At 39.7% G+C, this 26,024-nt stretch overlaps 2 protein-coding genes across 12 annotated transcripts in view; one reads left to right on the top strand and one right to left on the bottom strand.

The window, feature by feature from the left end:
- Positions 1–1,035: 1,035 nt before the first annotated feature.
- bmp15 (bone morphogenetic protein 15) lies at positions 1,036–4,454 on the bottom strand. Its single transcript, XM_040030027.1, has 2 exons — positions 3,857–4,454; positions 1,036–2,714 (listed from the first exon to the last, which is right to left on the bottom strand). Exons 1-2 carry the CDS (start codon positions 4,206–4,208, stop codon positions 1,711–1,713), a joined length of 1,356 nt encoding a protein of 451 aa, XP_039885961.1. The 5' UTR covers positions 4,209–4,454; the 3' UTR covers positions 1,036–1,710.
- A 20,219-nt stretch (positions 4,455–24,673) lies between these two features.
- The window catches only part of LOC120731738 (deleted in malignant brain tumors 1 protein-like), a 42,594-nt gene continuing 41,243 nt past the window's right edge, over positions 24,674–26,024 (top strand). For all 11 annotated transcript variants that reach the window (XM_040029696.1, XM_040029617.1, XM_040029533.1 and 8 more), the window contains exon 1: positions 24,674–24,746. In XM_040029696.1, coding sequence (XP_039885630.1) covers positions 24,689–24,746 — 58 coding nt within the window. In that variant the 5' untranslated portion in view covers positions 24,674–24,688. The remainder of the gene's footprint in view (positions 24,747–26,024) is intronic.

The raw sequence follows: 26,024 nt of genomic DNA, 5'->3' as shown, positions 1-26,024 counted from the left end.
CAGACATTACAAGTAACAAAGAAAAATAAGTTGAATATAAATGTGACAATGAGCACTAAATGCCAACAATGAAGAAAATAGACCTCCAATGTCCTCAACTCTGTGTCATGAGGTGATCTGTATGTGTAATACAGGGCATGCTGTGATTGGTTGACCTGCTTGGCTTCATGCAAATTTCAAAACCTTCCTCAGAGGAATTCCCTCGGAGTGAAGTCAAGGAAAACTTAACCTGGATGCCCCAAAGATCACTGCACGCAAAGCAAATAGAATTAAACCTGCTTACACCCCTGCTTATGTGCTGTGTGCATATTTATAGAGATACGTTTGTTAACTTTACTGTGGGCAATACAAACATAAAGAATCATGTCAGAATTTCTGCCCATTCCTGTAAACTTCATGCATTTGGGAGAAAAAAAAAAGGGATAACAGCTCCATCTGTTGGACTCAGTGGGTTAATGCACTTCAACAGTTTAGGAACATCATTCAAATTTAAATTAAAATGTCAACATCAGCAGATAAAAGCACATTTTTAAAAAGTAGCAGCCGCAGTTTAAGGTTTTAAGCAGTTTTGTAAGGAAACATTAATACTAACAGTTAGCGTTCGGCTCCAAAAGGTCTGTTTTCAGAGCTTTTGGAAAGAACAACACTAGGTTTTAATTTTGTTAGTTCAGCATTCGAAGCTTTAAAAAAAAAAAAAAAAAAAAAACACCTAACCTAATCATCTGCTAGCACAAAATGATCAAATCCAGTTGTCTTTGCAGGTCTGTAGGTCTTTTGGGGCTTTTGAACAAAAAACAAACAAACAAATTCTTCAAAGTTGTTACTTAACAACTTACTTTTAAAAATACCAAAACTAGCAATGAATAACACTACGCAAAATATGCATTTTACTTTATTATTCATTTTCACTTATATAAAATGACACTTTTCCATTACAACACTTTGTTTTCTTTCACACTCAACATCAAGAACGTAACGTCACAACGCCTCTACAGTTACAGCCAACAAGGTCAACCCCTTTGTCCATTAAAATTGTTTTTTTATTTACTTTTTTTTTTTTTTTTAAACAAGCATCTAATTTCCTGCTGAAGAATGCAGCCCGGCATAGTGCCGTCACATTATCCAGATTTTTTTTTTTTTTTTTTTTTTTAATGCCGTGAAACAGATTTACACAAAGAACAACACACAGACAGACACACACACAGGAAGAAAAAGTCCTGTAGATTAAGGTTGAATACTGAGATTTTACATTTATTCTGTTTAAATCTTATATGTAGACTGGTGTTTACCCAAAGTTAGTTTATGTATTTGTACATTTGTTATATTTTTGGGACGTTTGGGATAATAATCATTCAGGGTGACCTAACCTGCTTTTTAGTGATCCATAATTTCATCAGCAGTATATTCATCTACAAAGTGCTTTTAGCCACAGAGGGTTTACAGTACAGTCATTGCACACTGGAAAGTAAGGGCTTTCTTCTGTCTGCAGATCCCGCATTCACATTCAGCATCCACCTTGCTTCAACAGGGACCATGAAACCACACGGAAACCACAACAGCAGCTTCCTCCCTCCAGCATAAAGCTCGTTGTGGTTAGCTGCCAAGCTGAAGCTCAAAACAGTGTCCCATCAGAAATTCTATTTAAGTCTCTTTTTCCTCCCCCACAGTGCAAAGCATATTTAAATCACTTAGACGTGCTCCTCCAAGTCTCTAGCGACACGTGCAGGACTCTGCCACCATGTCGTCCAGCTCCTTGTACTCCACCTTCTTCTTTTGCACGACCAGCACGCTCATGGGCATGTACTTGTAGGGCACGCAGGACGGAGGAGGGACGTCCCCGACGCCCAGGTCATTGATGAGCGTCTGGATTATGGCATGGTTGGGGGAATGGTAGCCATAGTGGAGCACCCTCGGGCAGTCGCCCTGGCAGAACCGAGGGTTGTAGACGGGCGGGGCGATAAAGTAGTGGCCCCAGCCGAGTTCATCGAAAGACAGGCGGAAAGAGTGGAGCTTGCATCGGTTTTTGGGTGTGTTGGTTTTGTGTTTGTAGCTGGGGATATCAGAGACGATCAAGGATGAGGTGGGGGTGGAGAAGGATGAAGAGGAAGTGGGGGCATTCTTTAGTGCGTCAAGTGAAGGATCCTGAGGCTCTGAAGAATCTTTGGAGCGACGGCGGCGGTGAAGCGAAAAATGCCACTGCCCAATTTGCCTCATGATGCCTTCCCCTTCCGTGCCAAGCAGTTCTCCCATCCAGTCCTTCACCTCCCTCTCCTCCTCCAGGTACAGAAGAAGAGAGGGAACTTCGAGGTGAGGTTCACCGATCCAGCGTGTCCTCCCTCGAGACAGAATCTTCCACCACCGCAGGAGGCCGTTGCTCTCTTCAGCTAGCTCAGGTTCTGTGCACCAGTACTGGGCAGTGAGGGTCAAGTGCCTCCCCCGGCCTCGATCCTTCCCACGCAGGACGTGGCTGCTGATGTGTGCAGTGATGTCCGTCTCCGTCCACCGCTCGTGAGGCTCCAAGGTGACCAGACTCTCTGCACCCAGCGCGGTGATCTGAGCCCTGCAGCGGGGCGGCTGGACGGCCTGTTCGCTGCTCAAGTTTGTGGAGGAAGAAGAGGGCGGAGAAGAGCGAAGGTGAACAAAAGAAGCTCTCACCAGTCGCTCTGAGGGGAGAGTGTCGAGGTTGTACTGCACCGTGAAGGTGTAGCAGTGGTCTGAAGAAAAGGAGGAGACAAAGTCAATAAATCAGCATCAATCATATCGATCCCTCACTGACTGCTTCAAGTCCTTTGAGCAAAGCAGAGCCAACATTAATATATGTAAAAGCTGTTGTGCAGTACAAAATAACGTAGCGTTTAAGTCTGAGTTTCAGGTTCACAAGTTCTTAAAGAGATTTTTACAAAATGTACTTAAATGCGTCCTGAAGATGTTCCAGCTGCTGAAACAGCTTAAATATCACTTAAATATCTTTATAGTAAAAATGTCTGTCAGAAAAATGTTTGTGTGAGCCCCCCCACCCCTTAATCATTGAACCCAATTAACTCTACTTTATATAAAACATGGGTGTAGTGACAATTCTGTTCAGTCAAACTACTTTTTTGCAGCCCCTGCTGACCACTAGGAAGATTTAAGACTCTTCTGTAGTCCAGTTCACCCTGGACTGATCACCAAGCTTTCATAGCCTAACCTAACATAGACAACTGCTCATATTTAGATTCACCAGTTAACCTGACCTGTGTTTGGACTGTGGGAGAAAGCTGGAGTAAGAGGTGAGAACCTACACAGACACATGGGACTCACAACAGATGCACTGCATGAAAAGTGGGCAGTCTTATTTACTTACTGCAGCATCTGTGGACACACTACACTTTGTATGACATTTGGCTGTTTTGTATTAATGGTATATTTTTATTAATATTTCCCAAACAAACCTCTTCAGTTATCCGAGTAAGTTATCTGACTAGTTTTAGTTCTACGTGGTAGCTTTGCTGTGTTTTAACTGCTTCCTGTGAGGTCGCTGGAAGGTCGCACGTGGTTACCACAATACTGAAAAATACATCAAAATCCTTTTTCAGTCACACAGAAACACGAACTAAACTTAAACGAATATCATGGGGAGGCTGGTGTTAAAATAAGCACATGAGTATTACACATCATCTGAGCTCCGATTGACCGGAGACAGAGGTAAAAATCTAATTAACTAAAGGGCAGTTTATTAGGCATGATTTCTTTTCTTTATTTAAATTTAGTCACTGTATGAAACTAATCCTCGGATTCTGTAAATCTGCGGCCCACATAAAAACCCCTCCCGCCATTAGTTCGATACTTTTAACAAGATTAGTCAGCTATTCTTCACCTCCAGACGCGGGCAGGTAGTGCACCGATGACGCCGTGGGCCTCAGCAGGCGCACCGTGTTGGAGCCGAACTTCCGGTGCTGTTTGGGCCTGCCGTCCGGTTCGGCTGCGCTGTGGTACAAACTGAGCATGAACTGCAGGTTCTGGTCCGCTTTCTGCTCGTCGGTCAGCGGCCTGTGGTGGTGCGCTCCTCTGTCCTTCGCGCTTTGGTGACTCCGACGACTGCGCCTCAGCGTGGGCTGGTGAGAGGCCATGTTCTGCCCACCGCAAGTGGAACAGAGCAGGAAGACGAAGCAGGATAGGGCGCAGACACGAAGGAAGCCTAAGCCGCGTTTGGCACAGGTCGCCCTCATGTTGGATATAAAACCTCTGGCGCTAGCGAGCTCCACCAACGAGGCTAGAGTTGGCAAACATCGTCCGCGCGGCCTAAAGGCGTCATTTACAGGCTCACCTGCTCGCTCGCCATTTTAGACCTTACAAACAACTTCCTGAAATTGGCGGTGACCCCAATTAAACCTTCGGACGTGCATGAAAGGAAGCCACGTGAGTGTGCGTAAAAATGATGTGACGAGATCCTTTTATGATTTTTATAGCACAATTTAAAAATATTCAGACTCATAGTCAGATGTGTTAAAGAGCTCCAATCAGAATTTGATTTGGGACCCACAGCTACACCCACATATCTCTCTATCCACTTCAGCACCCCGGCAGTATTAACTTTATATTGATCATGTTTGATCGTTGGCATCGATGGCACTGTCAGCTGACCGGTGTGTTGGGAAGCAATTAAATAAACAAGCAAAAACAAAATTAGGTGTTTTAATTGCTTTTCAAATGAGCAGCAAATGATTTAAGACAAATCTAAATATGATTTTCTTACATAAATCGCAAATGCAAAAACAGACGTTATGCGTTAAAAGGAATTTAAATAGGTAAACCCAGCACAATCATTAAAATACAAAATATTTAAGTAGACATGCTTGTTTTAGATTATTTTGATGTAAAGTGTCGTAACGATATTGTTCAAGAGTATTTTTGTACAGTTACTACAACAATTTCACCGCTTCACTTGCAGCCTCCCGTTTTCATTTTTTAATTCACAGAAATAAGTTTGACTGTATTTATTTCAAAAGCATTGAGGCTGCAGGCCTGTGTCACTAGTTGCCAACTAGGATCTAGTTCCTTCAGCCTTTGAATCTTTTAAGCCAAGATGCGACAGAAAGTTTGTTTTTGTTTTTATTGTGGATAGGACATAAAAAAGAATTAGAAGTACAAAAGTAGTGTGAAATGACGCACTTAGCAAGATTGAACAAAGTGTCTAGAAGGTGCATGAAAATAAAAAATCCTCCTTAGTGGGTGAAAAAAGCAAATAACTATTACGTGAATTTCGATGTTTTCATTTTATAATGTAATCAAAAGCAAACCAGTAAAACCATTAGACTGTTTATGATCTGTTGTAATACACATGGCTATATTTGATATCTGTATTACTGCTCTACCCAGCAGTCATTTGTGTATGTGGTTTTCTTTTCAATGTATTTTAAAATGACACATGTCAAGTCATTAATTTTTTTTTTTGTGTGTGTCTATATTTTTACAACAGGTAATCCAAGAATGTTTTTTTAGTTCTTTTCCAGATGTACAATTACAGTGCCCATTGTAAAAGTTCATGAAGCCATATTTTATTTACAATAGAACACAGAAGAAATATCAAATGTTTAAACTGGGAAAATGTATTTTTTTTAAGAAAAAAAGGGTAATTTTTTAATTTGATGGCAGAAACATATTTCAAAAACTTAGGACGGGGTCATGTTTACCACATATTCAGCTGCTCAACACTCCTGGGTTTTCTCGAGGTAGCTCCAATTCCATAGGCACTAATGCATCCACATATTATTAGAGATGGAGGCTTTTGCATTGAGTGCTGACACCAAACTGGATGGTTCCTCTCCTCTTATCTGGAGGATGTGACATCCATGTTTTCCTAAAGAATTTCCCTTTTTGTTTTCTGGAAGTGCTCCCGTGCCCATGCAGTGATTTTCAGGCTAGAATCATGAGGGCCTGAAGATCACGGACATCTCATATTGACTTAGATATACACACAGATTTCTCAAAATAACATAAGTTAATTTAGCACCAGGTTTATAATCTTGCTAGCTAGTTAGTGTTAGCCTAGCTTGCTGCTGCCGCTGGGCTCATGTTACTTAAAAATTAACACCACAGCCTTAAAAACCTTACAGAAAAATATGTCTGTGAAATTTTCTGTTGATTGTTTGAAATAAAAAAGTGAGATAAGAGCCCAGACAAAATTCTTCGGGAGGTGCAGCCGTTAGGGGTGGGGTGTGGGGGGTATTTTCAATCCATAGCCCCAACTAACTAACTAACTAACTAACTAACTAACTAATTAATTATATATATCATGTTTAACCTGAATAGCAAAAGACCGCAGGGGGTTGAAAACAATAGGCTGGCAGTTAGCTGTGCTCGCGGACTCTTATCAAGCCTTGACCTCCCGGTCAGCTATCGCGCTGGTGGATAACAGAGGTCTCCGAAAACGTGGAAGCACTTTTGCAAATATGTGATATTTTGAAAAATTAAGTAGATATTTGAGCATTACACAGCTACATTCTCGGCTGAAAATATCTTAAAAGGTTATTTTGTGACCCAGAAAGGGTAGTCTGGGGAAAAAGGAGGATCGCATTTGTCCGCCGGTTGTCGGAGCCTGTGCGTACTTGTAAGCGCGGCAATGTGCGGAGGAGCGCGGCTAAAAAAACTTATTACTTTTTCTGGGTCACACAATAAACTTTTAAGATATTTTCAGGCGAGAATGTAGCTGTGTAAAGTTCAAGTATCTGCTCGATTTATCAAGACATCACATATTTGCAAAAATGTTCCGACGTTTTCGGAGACGTCCATTTCTTCATGCTTTGTGGCAGCTTTTGAACATCTGTGGCATCTATTAATGTCAAATCTAGCCTTTATTTAACAACATAAGCAAACTCTATGTTGCAATGATTGCACAGCCATTAAGGATCAAATCGGTTTCTGTTTTTTCTCCCTCTGCTTGCTTCTTGCTGTCTTTGAGGCTCGGGACCAGCACTCCTACTATTGGACAGAAAGACATCAGTAAGTATTTTGGTTTTCCAATATATTAGCAACTGTCAGTGACATTTATATTAATCAGGCTGAACTTTAATCATACTTTAGATCAGCCAGTTTTCCTTATTGTTTTATTTGTGCTTTGGTTTGGGGAAGTTGTTTCTTTACTGATCTTTTCCTGTCTTCTGTTATTAGACTTGAGATATGACTGCACTATGCTGTCGCTGGTGACTCCAGTTAAGACATGCTGTGTAAGTAAACAAACAACAACAGTTTGGTCTGCATTTCTTGAAAGATCACATCCCCCAAACTTAGTTATAGTGAAGTCTGCAAGTTTTCAAACAGCAAAATTTGTTTTGTGCCCAAATCATTTTGCACATCATTAGAATGAAAGTCATTGGCCATGTTTGCATAGCCCTTTTTAAAATGATGCTTTCATGACATTATTGTGTGTTGGGTGGTGGTCACGGCTATCCAGACTGACAAGTGGGTGGGGAGGGAGCCTGAGATTGTCTAAATTGGAGTCTGTTTTATACCAAATGCAGAAAAAATGTTTTAAGAAAGCAATTAAGTCCTCCGTCACAGATGGTGTGGTCAGTGAAGATGGTCGCCTGCAGGTTCAAGCTCATTGCATCTCCAACCCACATCCACTGCCGCTGTACTTAAGGGAAGTTAAAGACTTTCTTCTGCACCTACATTTGGATCACCTCGATCCATGATAGTCATTCAGGCAGTAATGCCTGGACTGGAAACAAGCCATCCTTAAAATACTACAACATTCCAGCTCATGTGTTGGAATGAAAAACAAATGTGTTGTTTAAATTAGAGACTGCATTTGTGACAGAACAATAAATATATTTTATTTTGATTATATAAGTAAGTATAAAACAAACTTGTGGTGGGCCTAAACTTATTTTCAAAATAATTACATCTGAGACTTTTTTTCATTGTAAGATTATAACAGTGATTGTAATATAATTGTTTGTTGTTCAGCAGAACAATGTCCAGTATGTTGGCTGTTATACTTTGTTGTCTTTGAAAATAAAAGTTGGGCTCATTTTAACATCATTACAAAAAGTGTTGTTAATTATTTTTAATCATATTCAGGTTACCACAAATAGTTTTTTCATTTCGTTGAACTTGAAATGTTTGTCAAACAATTAAAATTGTACAGTCAGAAATATCAAGTTATTCTTAATACTGCAGACTTACAATGAATAAGTTGTTCTAACAGTCATCTTAAGTAAGCTTTACTTAGTTTTTTTGAGACAACGAGTTTGCATATTTTTTTGAGTTCTGGAAACTATATAGGTTTTTACTCTGTTCTCTAAGTGAATAAGTTGCCTTAATTTAGTCATCTTAAGTAAACTTTACTCAATTTTTTTGAGGCAACGAGTTTACATAGTTTTTTTGTGAGTTCTGAGAACTAATTAGATTTTACAGTGTCCGTCTTTACTTCTTAGAAACTTTGAATCGCTATCATAAATACCTAATCACGTTACTGACATTTTAACAATCAGTTTAATTAGCTGTAAATTTTCTTCGACCTTTGTTCACTTCATTTTCCAGCCTTTCCTAACTTTTTTGAGATATGTTGCTGCCATGAAATTCAAAATGAGACAATTTTGCTCAGGACAAAGTAAAATATCTCACTTTAAACATCTGAAATGTTTTCTGTGTTATACTGTGAGTAAAATATGGGTTTATGAGGTTTGCATATAATTGTATTCTGTTTTCATTTGCATTTTACAAAGTGTCACAACTTATTTGGAATTGAAAAATCAGTAAACTATATATTTACTGGTCATGCTGAACCTCAGTAGCACAATATTAAACAGCATAGATAAAGGATGTAGTATAAATAGGAAGGCAGGCATGGCTTTTCTCACTGTTTGGTTTAGTTTTTCACTAGCTGTTTAGTGTTATTTTTCTATATGAAAAGCTTTTTACTTTCACATTTCTGACAAATTGCTACAGTCTAGTCAGCAATTCTAGAAGCTAAATGAAATAATTACCTGCAATAGAATATGTCTAACTTTAATTTTCATAAATGAAAAATGTTCTTTTATTCATTTTGCAGTTTTCAGACAGTTATTCACAGCAACATGGTAAGCATCCAAGAAAAAGTTCTTCAAGTTTTAAGTTAACCCTGTTGGTTTCCTCCTCTCAGCTATAAGGTAAATACACATAACAGACAGCACTGCCCTCATTTTTTTCAACAACAAACATTCATTTTTGCTTTAAACCAGTTGTCTGCACCATTAGATGTGCCCTGAGTTGGACATCTGCCAAGGTCATCTTTTGAAATAATTGCAGTACCTAAAAAGAAAACACAACAAAAAAATAATACAGAATACAAATTTTAGGATTGTCCAAAATATTCTTGTTTTTGAAAATATTTTGTTTTTTTCATGTTGCCAGTAGATTAGCAGAGTGGTGACCTATATTGGGTCATTCATGCCACATTAGGGTTAGGGTTAGACACTTCACCCGTTGGTGGGCATGCAATTGAATTCACAACTTTATGTTACTTTCAATAAAGTATTTTCCAATGTCTAAAGTCTAGCTCTCTTTTGATGAAAATTCTATTTACTGAATAATGAAGACATAAGAAGGATTTTATATATTAAAGAAATTAATGGCCCAATTACCTCAGTCGGATTCATTTTAGACCCACAGAAAAAATGAAAATAACAACAATAAAAAAACTTAAATGATTCTTCACCCTCAATAAAAATGAAGAAATAATTCTGAGTAAAATTCAAATCAAATAAATTCAATCATATGTTTCTTTATATAAATAATGATTCATTAATGAAAATGTGCTGGTATTATTATGTATACCACTCAAGTACATTTCATTTGAAAAGATTCCATTAAATTTACTATTTTAAATTGCACTTGGAAAAATGTACCTGTACATTACATTTGCATAAATCTTTTATTTTGAATGTCGACTACTAAAAAAATGTTATTTGAGAACCTTAAAAAAAGTACTTTGGCCAAACTTGTTTTTATTTAGTTATCTCAATTCTGACTTGGGGATCAGAGTTTTTCATTTAGTCCAATACAAAAAGTTTAATTCAGTATTTATATTGCCTAAAGTGACAAAAAGTGAGCTTTTTGTAGGGTAAAAAACAAAACAAAAAAACAAGTGAAACCCCTAAATATAAGAGCACCAATTTGTGAAAGTGGGAAGGAAGAACTCTTGTTTATCAAGAAGAGACCTTCAGGAGAATCATGCTTATGTTTTGTTGTGACGAAATACAAACTACAGTGAGAATGGATAAATGTACATGACATGTAGTAGTAGTAGTATGAGGGATAAATGAAGTGTAAGAAAAATGCCTGGTGCACCATGGGAAGTCCTCCAGCAGCCTGAACTGGTGTAACTGAGGGAGGATTCAGGGTCACCTGATCCAGCCCTAACTGTATGCTTTATCAAAAAGGTTTAAAACTTAAAGTAGAGATACTGTCTGACTTACAAATCCAAACTGGGAGCTGGTTCCATAGAAGAGGGACCTGAAAGCTGAAGTCTCGCCCTCTCATTGTACTTTTAAATATTCTAGGAACAACAAGTAAGCTTGCAGTCTGAGAGCAAAGTGCTCTAATACAATAACATCGTAGTACAAGGTTTATAAGATATAATGGAACCGATTACTCGGTACTTAGCATGTAAGTAGAAGGAATTTAAATAAAAGTCTGGATTTAACTGTGAACTAATGAAAAGAAGCTAATCTGAGATAAGAATGATCAGTACTCTCATTGTTCTATATCAACTGTAAATTTTATGCTGACACACACATCTGTAAAGAGTTGCTGTTGCTGTTACGCTTTGGCTCCATCTGTTGGTACAATGTTGGTACACAAATACAAAACAAAAACTTGCATCACATTTTTATTGGGATCTTTTCTTATTCTATGATAACACATAAATATAATCTGAAAGAGCAACTGTTACATAAAAAAAATTAAAGATAGAATAGAATAAACCTTTATCATCCTACAGATGAGAATATATTTGTATAAATTAGTGCTGTCAGCGTTAATCTTGTTAAAATGACGTTAACACCATAACCGTATTAATGCAGCAAATCTCCATTAGTAAGTTATCACAGATCGTCCCCATGTGTTAACAAGCTAACCATGCTCATTGGTTGCCAGTAAATTTTAGGGTTCGTTTTAAAATTTTAGTTGTAACCTTCAGAACTCTGTGCGGTGAAGCTCCCCAGTATATCTCTGACCTGTTGAAACCTTATGCTTCATCCCGAGTACTTAGGTCGTCAGGTCAGAGGTTACTGGTGGTCCCACTAGGTTTTAAAAAAGTGGGGATCAGGCTTTTCAGGCACTGGCACCAAGGCTGTGGAACTCCCTGCCATTGTCTTTACGCTGTCTAGTCTCCATTGACTCTTTTAAAAAGCAGCTGAAGTAATTTTTATACAAACAAGCTCTTAATTATTTTTTTCACTGTTTTATATTATTTTATTTGTATTTCTGATTTTATTGTGAAGCACTTTGTTATTTTTATCTGTGAAATGTGCTATATAAATAAATTTTACTTACTTACTTACTTACTAACGCGTTGACGCCGTGCAGGCCCAGGCATGGGGCGATTCGCAATAAATCGCTAACGGAGATGTCATTTTAAAAAGATTAACCCTGACAGCACTAATAAAAATGTGAAAATATGATGTAAATGTGAGTAAAAGGAAAAAGAAGATAAAATCCATTATTGAGGTGTTTGGCCAGCCACAATCCACTAGCACAAATCTAGGTTCCCCTGCGCGCTGAGGATGTCCCCAAAACCGCCGTCATTACACCTTTCGACCTTTTTGAGTTTCTGCGCATGCCTTTTGGCCTGAAAGGTGCTGCCCAAACCTTCCAGCGGTTGATGGACTCGGTCTTGCGTGGCCTGCCCTTTGTTTTTCTATATCTTGATGATATACTGGTGGCCAGCAGCTCGGAGGAGCAGCACATGTTCCATCTGCATCAGGTTTATCGGCGTTTGGCGGTGCATGTGTAAAGTGTAAAGTGTGCGTGTTAGTCCCCATAGGGAAATAGTTCCTCTGCATTTAACCCATTCACCCAGTGAAGCAGTGGGCAGCCACCAGTGCAGCGCCCGGGGAGCAGTGTGTAGGGACGGTACCTTGCTCAGGGGTACCTCAGGGTAGCCGTTCAGTGGAGTTGAACCCCCGACCTTCCGATCATGGGGCCACCACTCTACCTACTGAGCTATCCCTGCCCCCCTGTCACACAGTGGAAATTTGTATTTATCTTGTATATTGTTTTTATTCTGATTTTTAGTGTTTATTTATGAATGTTGTTTTATTTGCATGGTTTTATTCTGTTTTTATTGCATGGTTTTTATGTGACATAGTTTTTAATCCACTATGGACTGGCTACATATGGGACAAATTAGCTGATAGGGACCCCCTGCTGAGGCATGGGTGTGTCCAGAGGTGGCCTCTCAGCTGTGTAAAGACCTTTTAAAAGCAGGCTAGCTGATCACTGAGGGGAAAAAAAGGCCCCAGACTGGAAGGTGAATGCTAGATGGCCAGCGTGACACGATGACCCAGTCCTGACCTCATGGAATGGCAACAGTAGGAGACAACGCGTGTGATTGGCAGCACTCACTGCATTTGTGAGTAGGGTCTCTACTGTTGTTTACTGGGTGCAGCTGGATTGGGAGAGGGTCGCCATGGCCATGAGACAGGGCCGCTTCTGGGACCATTGTTCTGGCCCCTATTTGTTTTTTTGCAGGACACCGACGCAAGGGGAGCTGTGGCGGTGGTCGCATGAGGGATTCGAGTGCAGAACGCAAGCTAGGCTGGGATATGATGGGCCCGTGGAAGGACAAGAAGATGGGAGGCTCTTCCTTGTCTGCCGAAGACGGGGCTGGCATGGACTCTGCTCTAAAGCCGGAATTGCTGGCCTGCTGATGGACCCATAATGAACATGTGGCATAATTATAGCAGGGGGGTTTTTAGTGAATGTAGAAAATGGTAGTTTTACGGGTTTTAGAATTGATTTATTTAGTTTTAGTAGATTGACAACATTTTATTACGTACATTTTAAGGGTGTTTTTTTTATTTGTGCTCCCTGGCCTAGTAATAAACTGTTTCTGATCAGACCTCCTTCATCTCTGTGCCCTGGGTATCTAACTTGCTTGCTCCCCCTTGTATTTTAAAGAATCTTTCTTTTTAGCATGATATTCTTGCGCGACTGCTTTAGTGTCCCCATGTGTTACACATGGACTGATCATTAATCTGTCTAAATGCCAGTTTGGGTTGCCAGTTCTTGATTTCCTGGGACACTGGATTTCCGCCGAGGGCGCGGTTCTGTTGCCTGACAAAGTCCGAGCTGTTTCAGATTTTCCGCGTCCCACGTCTGTTAAGGCACTGCAGGAAGTTTTGGGGATGGTGAATTTTTACAACCGTTTTTTTCCCCAGAGCAGCACATCTGCTGCAGCCCCTTTATGGGGCGTTAAAAGGTAAGAAGGCTAACGACTCCGTTGACTGGTTTCCGGAATGCATCAAAGCATTTTCTGATGCTAAGTCGATGTTAGCTAATGCCACCCTTCTGACCCACCCATCCTCGTGACGCAGATTGCGTTGACCACCAATGCGTCGGACATAGCAGTGGGTGCGGTGCTGGAACAGCGAATCTCGGGTGTCTGGCAACCGCTCGCCTTTTTCAGCTGTACACTATGAGACAGCGAGCGCAATTACAGCGTTTTTGACAGGGAGCTACTAGCTCTCCACCTGGCGACCCGTCATTTCCGTTTTTTTCTTGAGGGTCGTCTGTGACCCAGATATCCTCGCGCTTAAATCCGCGCAGACGGGCCTCATACTGGAGGACAGACCTGTGCAGGACAGCGGCCCTCTCCTGGTCTGTAACGTTTCCACTGGCCGCCCTCACCCGGTAGTTCCCGTTTCATGGTATCGTGTTTTTGACTTGGTACATGCTCCTTCTCATCCGGGGGTCCGGGCCTCTGTTAACCTGTTCAGCTCTAAGTTTGTTTGGCCGGGTCTTCGCAAATCAGTGAAGGAATGGGTGGCGGCGTGCATTCCATGCCAGTGTGCGAAGGTTCATATACACACCAAGCCAACTGCCCCCGGAGCAGTTCTTGAACCCCGGCAAAAGTTTCGATCATGTGCATGTTGATCTGGTGGGTCTTCTGCCGCAGTCACAAGGTTTTATGCACCTTTTGACTATGTTGACCGCACCACACGGTGGCCGGAGGCAGTCCCCCTGGCGTCCACTACCGCAGCAGTGGTGGCCGAGGCGTTTTTATCAGCCTGGGTCTCGCGTTTCAGCACCCCCGCGGACATTACCTCAGACAGGAGCCCCCAGTTCGTTTCATAGCTTTGGTCGGCTATGGCTGATGGACTGGGGGCCAAGGTCCACCGCACAACCGCATAGCCCTCAAGCTAATGGGATGTGTGAACGGTTCCACAGGTTGCTTAAGGCTGCTTTTCGCGCTTCCTTAAAGGATGGCAATTGGGTTGACCACCTCCCGTGGGTTTTGCTTGGGCTGCGCTCTGCGGTTCAGGAGGATCTCGGCGCGTCCCCAGCGGAACTGGTGTTTGGTCAGCCCCTCCGCGTGCCTGGAGAATTCTTGCTCGAGAACCCTTCCCCCTGCTTCGATCCATCTGTGCTATCCTTCAACCCGCTTTTTGCACTCGCTTCGGGTTCCTGGTAGAGATGGCATACCACTTTTTTATGTCCGATACCGATATCATAAATTTGGATATGTGCCGATACCGATATGAATCTGATATAGTGTGTTTTTTAATCAATAAAATTGTTTTTTTTAATATCTTGCTGCATTTTGTATAAGTTCAAACTCAAGTTAAAAAAAATACTAAAGCTATTCTGTTATACATGTATGTAAAAAATGCACAGGACCCAACATATTTCATAGTTCAACAATACTGATCAATCTAATAAACTTAAACCTACTCCATCCTCCCTATTCTGGTATTTTAAAGAGTAAGCAACCTAACTAATAGGGTTGCAAAAAAAATAGGGAACCACCCTCCACCTCATGATGCTTAATCGACGTAATCAACTTTAATTTGATGCAGTGTGAAAAAAAATGGACAGAAATAAATTATTTTTCAAGAATAATTAAATAGATTCAACATCTTTCTTCTACAGAATTGCAGACTGCACAGATGGTATCTTCCCAAAGGAAAAAGTACTATAGCTTACTAGGGTATATTAGACTTAATAGTTACTATATACAGTAATGGACTTCTATACATTTTAGGTCAGATTAAAACTTTGGGTGTAAGATTCAGATAATTATTTATTAAAAGCTCGACATTTTAAATGAGAATAAGAAAGAAAAGTATGTCTTTGTGCCCCCTTTTCCCTGTTCATGCCCTATCGGCCCCCCTGGCTAAACTTTGCTACATCCGCCCCTGCACAGTTACCAGCATCAGCTACGTAAAAAAGATCCTGGTGTAGAAAGTAATATTAAATAAATTTTAACAACAGCTCATCAAGCTTAAACGTGCTGCTGTTGTTCAGCCGCTGGTTTCCTCTTTCTGGCGCGAAGTGGGCAAAAAACAAACAAGAGAGATGGACTCGCGACAGAAAAGCCGATCAGCTGATCATTAAGCAGTTTCATGATTGAAGTAGCAACAGGAGAGAGAGGCAGTCGCTCTATTTATCGGTTGTTAAGCTTAAGGCGGGAATGCTTTACAAACATTCAGAGATTAACTTACACACTTGCTTTACTTCTCTCTGGGATAACTTCCTCGGAGATGAAATGCTGGTTTGGTAGCGAGGCTCCAAATACTCAACCAGACCACCGACACCACCACAGCTGCTCTATCAGGTGACGCATGCTGCTCCGCCATGATAAGGTTATGGCCGAGTTTTGCCATGTCGCAAGTTTTGTGAGGTGCTTTTTTGATATTTAATGGATCGAATTTCATTTTTTTATTTCTCTCCGATATCCGATCCAGTAATTTAGCTCAGTATCGGACTGATACCGATACGTAATATTGGATCGGTCCATCTCTAGTTCCTGGTCTGGTGCACCATGCCTGACTGACACTTTTGTTCCAAAGACTTTAGAGACTGCTAAGTTTGTTTTTGTTCTTGTCTTTGTTTGTTGTTTTTGTTTTTGTCACAGGACAACGCTGCAACCGCTGTACAACGGCCCATTTAGGGTTATCGAACCAGGCCAGAAACATTTTGTTTTGGATTTTTTGGGGGTCTTAGGGAGATTGTGTGTGTTGACAGACTTAAACCTGCACATATTCTTCCGGACAGTCATGTAGTGCCGGCCCAGGTCCCGCGCCATGGCCGCCCTCCTTCCACGGGGTTAACAGACTCTGGTTTTAATTCAATTCAATTCAATTTTATTTATATAGCGCCAAATCACAACATAAGTCGCCTCAAGGCGCTTCATAGATACAGAGAAAAAAACCCAACAATCATATGACCCCCTATGAGCAAGCACTTTGGCAACAGTGGGAAGGAAAAACTCCCTTTTAACAGGAAGAAACCTCCGGCAGAACCAGGCTCAGGGAGGGGCGGCCATCTGCTGCGACCGGTTGGGGTGAGAGAAGGAAGACAGGATAAAAGACATGCTGTGGAAGAGAGACAGAGGTTAATAACAGATATGATTCAATGCAGAGAGGTCTGTTAATACATAGTGAGTGAGAAAGGTGACTGGAAAGGAAAAACTCAATGCATCATGGGAATCCCCCGGCAGCCTATGTCTATTGCAGCATAACTAAGGGAGGATTCAGGGTCACCTGGTCCAGCCCTAACTATATGCTTTAGCAAAAAGGAAAGTTTTAAGCCTAATCTTGAAAGTAGAGATAGTGTCTGTCTCCCGAATCCAAACTGGAAGCTGGTTCCACAGAAGAGGGGCCTGAAAACTGAAGGCTCTCCCTCCCATTCTACTTTTAAATACTCTAGGAACAACAAGTAGGCCTGCAGAGCGAGAGCGAAGTGCTCTAATAGGGTGATATGGTACTACAAGGTCATTGAGATAAGATGGGGCCTGATTATTTAAGACCTTGTATGTGAGGAGCAGGATTTTGAATTCAATTCTGGATTTAACAGGAAGCCAATGAAGGGAAGCCAAAACAGGAGAAATATGCTCTCTCTTTCTAGTCCCTGTCAGGACTCTTGCTGCAGCATTTTGGATTAGCTGAAGGCTTTTCAGTGAGTTTTTTGGACATCCTGATAATAATGAATTACAGTAGTCCAGCCTGGAAGTAATAAATGCATGAACTAGTTTTTCAGCGTCACTCTGAGACAGGATATTTGTAATTTTAGAGATGTTGCGCAAATGGAAGAACGCAGTCTTACATATTTGTTTAATATGTGCGTTGAAGGACATGTCCTGGTCAAAAATGACTCCAAGGTTCCTCACAGTGTTACTGGAGGCCAAGGTAATGCCATCCAGAGTAAGAATCTGGTTAGATACCATATTTCTAGGCTTTTCAGGGCCGAGTACAATAACCTCAGTTTTATCTGAATTAAGAAGCAGAAAGTTAGCGGCCATCCAGGTCTTTATGTCTTTTACCCCCAGGACTACCCCCCCAACCACCGGCGTTTGAACTTCCTCCTACCTTTCCTGCTCACCTTCACCAGCGTCGTTCACAGGATGGACCTTCCTCTGCCAGTTCTCTCAGTTCTGGTGAGTCAGTTAATAAAGTTGGAGTGAGACACTGAGACCTCTCCTGCCGTCTTTATATACCTCCACAACAGCATGATTTTGTCATTTTTCATTCAGTGATCTTATGTCCCATTAGATTAGGAGACTTTCAATTTGAATACATCTTTATTTATAGTAACACTTTCCCTTGAATGTTAAATGAGTGAAGTAAGACACACATCTGTAAGCAAGACACTTCACCCGTCGCCTACTGGTGGTGGTCAGAGGGCCCAGTGACGCAGCCTCGCCTCTGTCAGTGCGCCCCAGGGCAGCTATGGCTACAATGTAGCTTGCCATCACCAGTGTGTGAATGTGTGTGTGAATGGGTGGATGTAGTGTAAAGCGCTTTTGGGTTCCTTCGGGACCAACTAAAGCACTATACAAATACAGGCCATTTTCCATTTACAAACAAAACAAATAAGCACGTGAAAGCAACGTGAACAAATATTGCCACACCTCCCTCCAAATGTGAACTATGACTGGTATCCAGAATTAACTATGGCCACAAAGATGCCTTGTTCACAGAGATAAGAAAATAGATGATTATTTTGCATAGAGCTAATCTAGGAAATGCCAGGGGCATTTGAGACGGCAGCTCCATTTGAGGCTCTCTGTAAACTGGATCCAAGGGTGTATATTTAAAATTTTATGGTACAATCTAAACTATGATCTTTATGTTGTGTTACATTTTTTGTCAACTTTTGAATTCCTTATGGAAACGTTTTGTGGGGGCAACACAACATATATAGCAACATTTGTACCATTACCTCAAGCATTTCTATAGTTTCATTTGAAGATGTTTACATAGATAAGAAACAAGATTGTAATCTGGCTGTTATTTTGCTTGCTTACCAGGGAAAAATGCAAATTAATGAAAGATGGCAACTTCATCTGCAGACATCATCTGCCAAATACAGTACAGACTACAGTACAGTACAAACAGTAGGTCTCTCTCCTCCAAGTCTCTGTTAGTACATGACTTAATAATTGATCAACAAATTGATTTACTCTGCCTTACAGAAACCTGGTTGCAGCAGGATGATTATGTTAGTTTAAATGAATCAACACCCCCAAGTCATTCTAACTACCAGAAACCTCGAAGCACAGGCCGAGGGGGCGGTGTGGCAGCAATTTTTCACACCAGCCTATTAATTAATGAAAGACCAAGACAGACTTTTAATTCATTTGAAAGCCTGATGCTTAGCCTCGTCCACCCCAGCTGTGAAACTCAGAAACCAGTCTTACTTGTTATCATCTATCGTCCACCTGGGCCTTACACAGAGTTTCTGTCTGATTTCTCAGACTTTATATCTAATTTAGTTCTGAGCTCAGATAAAATAATTATTGTGGGTGATTTTAACATCCATGTAGATGCTAAGAATGACAGCCTCAAAATGGCATTTAATCTGTTATTAGACTCAATTGGCTTCTCTCAAAATGCTCAAAAGCACTGTAACTAAGTTTAAGAATATAATCCACCCACTGTTATCATCTTCAATGCCCTGTACCAACACAGAGCAGAGCAGCTATCTGAACGCTACCCCAACAGAGGTCGATTATCTTGTTAATAATTTCACCTCCTCACTACGTACGACTCTGGATACTGTAGCTCCTGTGAAAACTAAGGTCTCTAATCAGAAGTACCTGACTCCGTGGTATAATTCTCAAACACGTAGCCTAAAGCAGATGACTCGTAATCTGGAGAGGAAATGGCGTGTCACAAATCTAGAGGATCATCATTTAGCCTGGAGAAATAGTTTGCTGCTTTATAAGAAAGCCCTCCGCAAAGCCAGAACATCTTACTATTCGTCACTGATTGAAGTAAATAAGAACAACCCCAGGTTTCTCTTCAGCACTGTAGCCAGGCTGACAAACAGTCAGAGCTCTTTTGAGCCAACCATCCCTTTAACGTTAACTAGTAATGACTTCATGAACTTCTTCACAAATAAAATTTCTATCATTAGAGAAAAAATTACCAGTAATCATCCCACAGATGTAATATTATCTACAGCTACTCTTAGTACCATTGATGTTAAGTTAGACTCTTTTTCTCCAATTGATCTTTCTAGAATAGAATAGAATAGAATTCAACTTTATTGTCATTGCACATGCACAGGTACAGGGCAACGAAATGCAGTTTGCATCCATCCAGAAGTGCTTTAGTGATATAGATATATTACAATATATATTAGCAATAGTATAGATATGAAAGTATATTACAGAAATGGGTCTATTATGGTATGTTATAATGTACACGGTATGAAGTATGTTGTGAATATTCTATAACTATAAGTATGTACAGGCTGTAGTGAGTACAAGCTATGTACAGGCTATGAACAGGATATAAATATGAAAAACTATACAGAATATGAAATAAATAACTTTACAGAAATCTGAGATATACAGTTATACAGAAATGGGAACTATGCAAGTTGTAAACAGTTGTAGGATTAAAGATTATCGAATGTACAGAATGATTATTTACACAGAGCTATACAGTAGTGCAGTTAAGATAAGTGAGGGTATAGATAGTTTCTACAGAGGCTATATAAAGTGCTAGTGGTTGTGAGTGGTGGTTCAGTCCATGTTATTATTGTGTGTTTCAGGGTACAGTTGTCCATTGTGGGTGTGTGTATGTTTAGTCCATGAGTTTAACGTGGGTCAGATGTCAGGAGGCAGAGTTCAGGAGTCTGACAGCTGTGGGGAAGAAGCTGTTCCGGTACCTGGTGGTCTTAGTCCGGAGGCTAAGTTATTGAGTTAACTTCAATAATTACTTCCTCCAAGCCATCAACGTGTCTTTTAGACCCCATTCCTACAAAACTGCTCAAAGAAGTCCTGCCATTAATTAATTCTTTGATCTTAAATATGATCAACCTATCTCTAATAATCGGCTATGTACCACAGGCCTTCAAGCTAGCTGTAGTTAAACCTTTACTCAAAAAGCCATCTCTAGACCCAGCAGTCTTAGCTAATTATAGGCCAATCTCCAACCTTCCTTTCATATCAAAAATCCTTGAAAGAGTAGTTGTCAAACAGCTAACAGATCATCTGCAGAGGAATGGCTTATTTGAAGAGTTTCAGTCAGGTTTCAGAGCTCAGCACAGCACAGAAACAGCTTTAGTGAAGGTTACAAATGATCTTCTTATGGCCTCTGAAAGTGGACTCATCTCTGTGCTTGTCCTGCTAGACCTTAGTGCAGCATTCGATACTGTTGACCATAATATCCTATTAGAGCGATTAGAACATGCAGATGACACCCAGCTCTATCTATCCAGATAACACACACCAATTAGTTAAACTGCAGGAATGTCTTTAAGACATAAAGACCTGGATGGCCGCTAACTTTCTGCTTCTTAATTCAGATAAAGCTGAGGTTATTGTACTCGGCCCTGAAAATCTTAGAAATATGGTATCTAACCAGATTCTTACTCTGGATGGCATTACCTTGGCCTCCAGTAACGCTGTGAGGAACCTTGGAGTCATTTTTGACCAGGACATGTCCTTCAATGTATTTACACATCCGTATGTGATTTCAGCACACGTCCCTGTGAATTTAATTGGCAGAGACTTGCTGATTAAAAAAAGACTATCATTTGAAGGTTTGAGTGCTCAGACTCAGAAATAAAAACAATTTCTTCAAGCATGCTTTTATGGAGCCCTGCAAGGGTCATTGGAGAAAAATAAAAAGAAGAGACCACTATTATCACAAATGGCAGTGGCCACGAGGCTGCCTTGTTCACAGGAAAGAAACCAGATTATAATCTTGCTTTGTGCTTATCTGGACCATGCCGGGGGCATCAGAGAGGATGGTAGTACATCAGATGTTTATTTGCAAACTAACATGCAAATTAACGAAATGTATCAACTCTGTTACATCATCTGTTGCAAAATACAGTACACAGCCCAAGGCTGGAGACCCATAATCCAAAGGTTATGAAAGTGCTCTATGTGAGCTTAAAATTACCCACTGTTTTTTCTTTCAAAGTAATTTTTGATAAGTGTCAGAGTTTCAATGTACATGCTCAATTTTTTTGTGCAATATTGTATCTCAAAACTTGCTGTGCAACACAAGGTGAAATTATAATTCTTCAAAGTTGGTATGATTTGTCACTTTCCATCAATGCAAGGGAAAAAATATATCATGAATCAAAGTACAGCTGAACTGAGTTTCAGTTCCAGGACAAATGTGTAAATCACAAATTTTACTGTGTGACAGAAAAAAGACAAGAGGATGGTAAAACCACGAGGATAAAGATTCAGTTCTTGAATGGCTTATACTACATGCCACTAAAATTTATTTCCAAATCTCACACACACACACATATATGGAGAAAAACGTACCCATTCATCACTCTTTGTCAGTCACTATTCTTTCTCTATCCCAGTATATTTGATTGAGAGGGATGAGTCATCTGAGTTGCTACTAAATTCACAAACCATTATTTTCCCTCTTTTATCATCAGTACATTTGTCCACATTTGCAAAACAGAATCACTCACATGCTCCTCCAACACTCTACTAAATAAACGACTAAATAATAAAACATTTCTTTTTATTTTCAAAATTAATTGTTTTGAAACTGTTTATATAGAGATGCTAATCTTACATTATTATTTTGTGCTCTTAACAGAGAACCATGTAAACTAATGAAAGCTGTCAACCTGTGACATCTGCTCTCAAATATAGTATAGAGCCCAAGGCACCTTCTTAAAACTCTTTCAAACCTGTAACCCACTGGACATAAAGGATCCACTGATGTCCCATAGCCACTTGCCATTTGACATCTCCACTGGGTTCTCAAAGGCTCCTGCATCCTTGCTTCTATGGGTCTGACATGTTGTGGAAGCAAAACAACATATTTCCCAGTGTTTTTAGTTTTTCACATTTAACACAAAGAATATAAAGAATGTGCTCTTGGAGTGTTTGATGATTTGCAGTAGTGTTGATCTGCCATGGAGGCAGATCAAAAGAGGGGATGTTATAAAGGTATTATCTGAAGTGCTTTAATACTGTACCTTACATTAATCTCATATTAATCAAAACGGCCATATAATCATATAGTGTAGTATTAAGTGGACAAAGCCCTGAATAATAAAGGCATTAGACATTAGAATATGTGGCCATCACTTGTAGACTCTCGCCCTACAGAGCAGTAAATAACAGGGAACTAACCATCTTGTAGTGGAAACTTACTGAAATGCTGTTGTTTAGACTAGAATAGGGTGCCCGGTAATAAAGCTGTCAAGGGCCGTCTCCATTTTGAGATCTGCAGCAACGTGTCATGCAGGACGCATCTCCCTTTTAGAAGCAATTGTGTAAGAGAACAAAGTGCTAAATGGTCAACTGAGCAGTGTTGTGTCTTCCCTCGGATGCCTCTGAGGAATCAAAAGAACACGGCGAAGTGTTGATATTTAACAATCTCCAGCCTAAATTACTGAATCTATTCCTGTTCGGTTTTTTTTGTGTGTGTGTGTGTGTGTGTGTATACGTGTGTGTGTGTGTGTGTGTGTGTGTGTGTGTGTGTGTGAATTCTTTTAATACTTTGCCTTGTTACTTCCAAAAAAAGACTATCATTTGAAGGTTTGAGTGCTCAGACTCAGAAATAGAAACAATTTCTTCAAGCATGCTTTTATGGAGCCCTGCAAGGGACATTGGAGAAAAATAAAAAGAAGAGACCACTATTATCACAAATGGCAGTGGCCACGAGGCTGCCTTGTTCACAGGAAAGAAACCAGATTATAATCTTGCTTTGTGCTTATCTGGACCATGCCGGGGGCATCAGAGAGGATGGTAGTACATCAGATGTTTATTTGCAAACTAACATGCAAATTAACGAAATGTATCAACTCTGTTACATCATCTGTTGCAAAATACAGTACACAGCCCAAGGCTGGAGACCCATAATCCAAAGGTTATGAAAGTGCTCTATGTGAGCTTAAAATTACCCACTGTTTTTTTCTTTCAAAGTAATTTTTGATAAGTGTCAGAGTTTCAATGTACATGCTCAATTTTTTGTGCAATATTGTATCTCAAAACTTGCTGTGCAACACAAGGTGAAATTATAATTCTTCAAAGTTGGTATGATTTGTCACTTTCCATCAATGCAAGGGAAAAAATATATCATGAATCAAAGTACAGCTGAACTGAGTTTCAGTTCCAGGACAAATGTGTAAATCACAAATTTTACTGTGTGACAGAAAAAAGACAAGAGGATGGTAAAACCACAAGGATAAAGATTCAGTTCTTGAATGGCTTATACTACATGCCACTAAAATTTATTTCCAAATCTCACACACACACACATATATGGAGAAAAACGTACCCATTCATCACTCTTTGTCAGTCACTATTCTTTCTCTATCCCAGTATATTTGATTGAGAGGGATGAGTCATCTGAGTTGCTACTAAATTCACAAATCATTATTTTCCCTCTTTTATCATCAGTACATTTGTCCACATTTGCAAAACAGAATCACTCACATGCTCCTCCAACACTCTACTAAATAAACGACTAAATAATAAAACATTTCTTTTTATTTTCAAAATTAATAGTTTTGAAACTGTTTATATAGAGATGCTAATCTTACATTATTATTTTGTGCTCTTAACAGAGAACCATGTAAACTAATGAAAGCTGTCAATCTGTGACATCTGCTGTCAAATATAGTATAGAGCCCAAGGCACCTTCTTAAAACTCTTTCAAACCTGTAACCCACTGGACATAAAGGATCCACTGATGTCCCATAGCCACTTGCCATTTGACATCTACACTGGGTTCTCAAAGGCTCCTGCATCCTTGCTTCTATGGGTCTGACATGTTGTGGAAGCAAAACAACATATTTCCCAGTGTTTTTAGTTTTTCACATTTAACACAAAGAATATAAAGAATGTGCTCTTGGAGTGTATGAACACGGGCCTCAAGACTTTTGACCTGTCGGCATTTTTTGGGACGGGGGGGGGGGGGGGGGGGGGGGGGAGGTGAGGGGGTGGAGCTGAGCAAGTTTGCAGTGCTTAATACCTGTAGTCAAATGGAAACAGGGGCAGTTAGCGATGGCTCTTCAGTGGTTTGTGTGCTGTTTCTCTGTGATGATCATTTTCTTTTGCAAAGGTGAGAAAGAAATGTAAATATTATTAAACATTTGTCTTATTACTTAGCCTAAGAATGGAGAGAGTACAATGTTATTTGGATGTTTACATTCATCTCTTTAATCACTATGAATACTTAAAAATGTAATATTTGTAAATATAATATCTTGGTACTGTCGCATGATGACACGCAAGATGAGTTTTGTAGAATGTGACACTCAATATAAAACGAGTTACCATTCCTGTACCAGGATAAGACATGTTTTTTTTTTAAAATTTTATATTTGTCACCTAAAGCAAATATGTTAACATCCCTGGATTGCTTGCAACCTATTATTTGAAACACCCTACATATTTTCGAATCTAACAAGCAAGTAATTGGCATCTGTTTTCTTTTCGTTTTTAATTTTAGTTATTATAACTTTGTTTATTATAACTGGTTTGTAAATCAGTAATGTTATCTGAATGATTGCTGTAAAGTTGGAATACTAAAAGTTTTCTCAATTAAGACTTGTTTGTGGTTCATCTAAAATATTTCAATAGATATTATAATGCTGAAATTGGTATTATAGTAGTAATTTTAATAGAGTTTGTAAAATATTAATTAAAAAAAGGTTGCACTTTCTATTACAGCTCTGTAATAAAGAGGTAACAAAAAAAACATAAAGTAATAACCACTTAATAGCCAAGTAATATCATGGTAGCAACACTGGTTACAGTTGAGTGATATTACCCTGAAATTTATGAAATAGGATAATAAGAACCTAAAAACTGGTGGTTATAGTATAAGAATACAGCTCGGTAATAAAGTGATAATAGTTGGGTAACAAGGAAGAAAGAAAAACATCATAATATGGTAATTTTTAAAATGTTATTACCACTCAATTACCTTCTGTAACTTCTGTGTGACCAGCATGAAAGTGCACTGCAAAGTACAAAACCACTTGTTTCCATTTAATAACATATTAATTACCTATTAATGCTAACTTAAAGAAGTGTGGTTATTACCTGAAAATATCTCTAGTAGTTTCTGTGTAATAACCAGGAAACAGCTCTGCAAAATGCAAAAACGCCTGTTACGGCCCTTGCCATAATTTGAGTCCTGTCTCAAGGGCAGATCTAGACAAATTTTCTTAGGGTGGCAAGGAAATCAAATGGAGTGGCAAAATCCAAGCCTTCTTTTATTTTAAACATACACAGGTGGTTTCATATGGTTAAAATGATTCAAATGCAGTAAGTATACATGTTTTTCATATAAATATAGTCTGTAAGCAATTATTTTGTGTAGCCAACATCATTA

This window comes from Simochromis diagramma, unplaced genomic scaffold, assembly GCF_900408965.1.
Source record: "Simochromis diagramma unplaced genomic scaffold, fSimDia1.1 OVJJ01000382.1, whole genome shotgun sequence".
Classification (NCBI taxonomy): Eukaryota; Metazoa; Chordata; class Actinopteri; order Cichliformes; family Cichlidae; genus Simochromis; species Simochromis diagramma.
Note: the sequence above shows the minus strand (reverse complement) of the source record. Positions and strands in the feature narration are given on the sequence as shown.

Excerpts from the sequence above, each read along its gene's own strand:
- bmp15 (XM_040030027.1), bottom strand. The coding sequence starts at position 4,208 with ATGAGGGCGACCTGTGCCAAACGCGGCTTAGGCTTCCTTCGTGTCTGC. Across the intron at positions 2,715-3,856 it reads CTACCTGCCCGCGTCTGGAG|ACCACTGCTACACCTTCACG; the intron begins GTGAAGAATAGC and ends CCTTTTCTTCAG.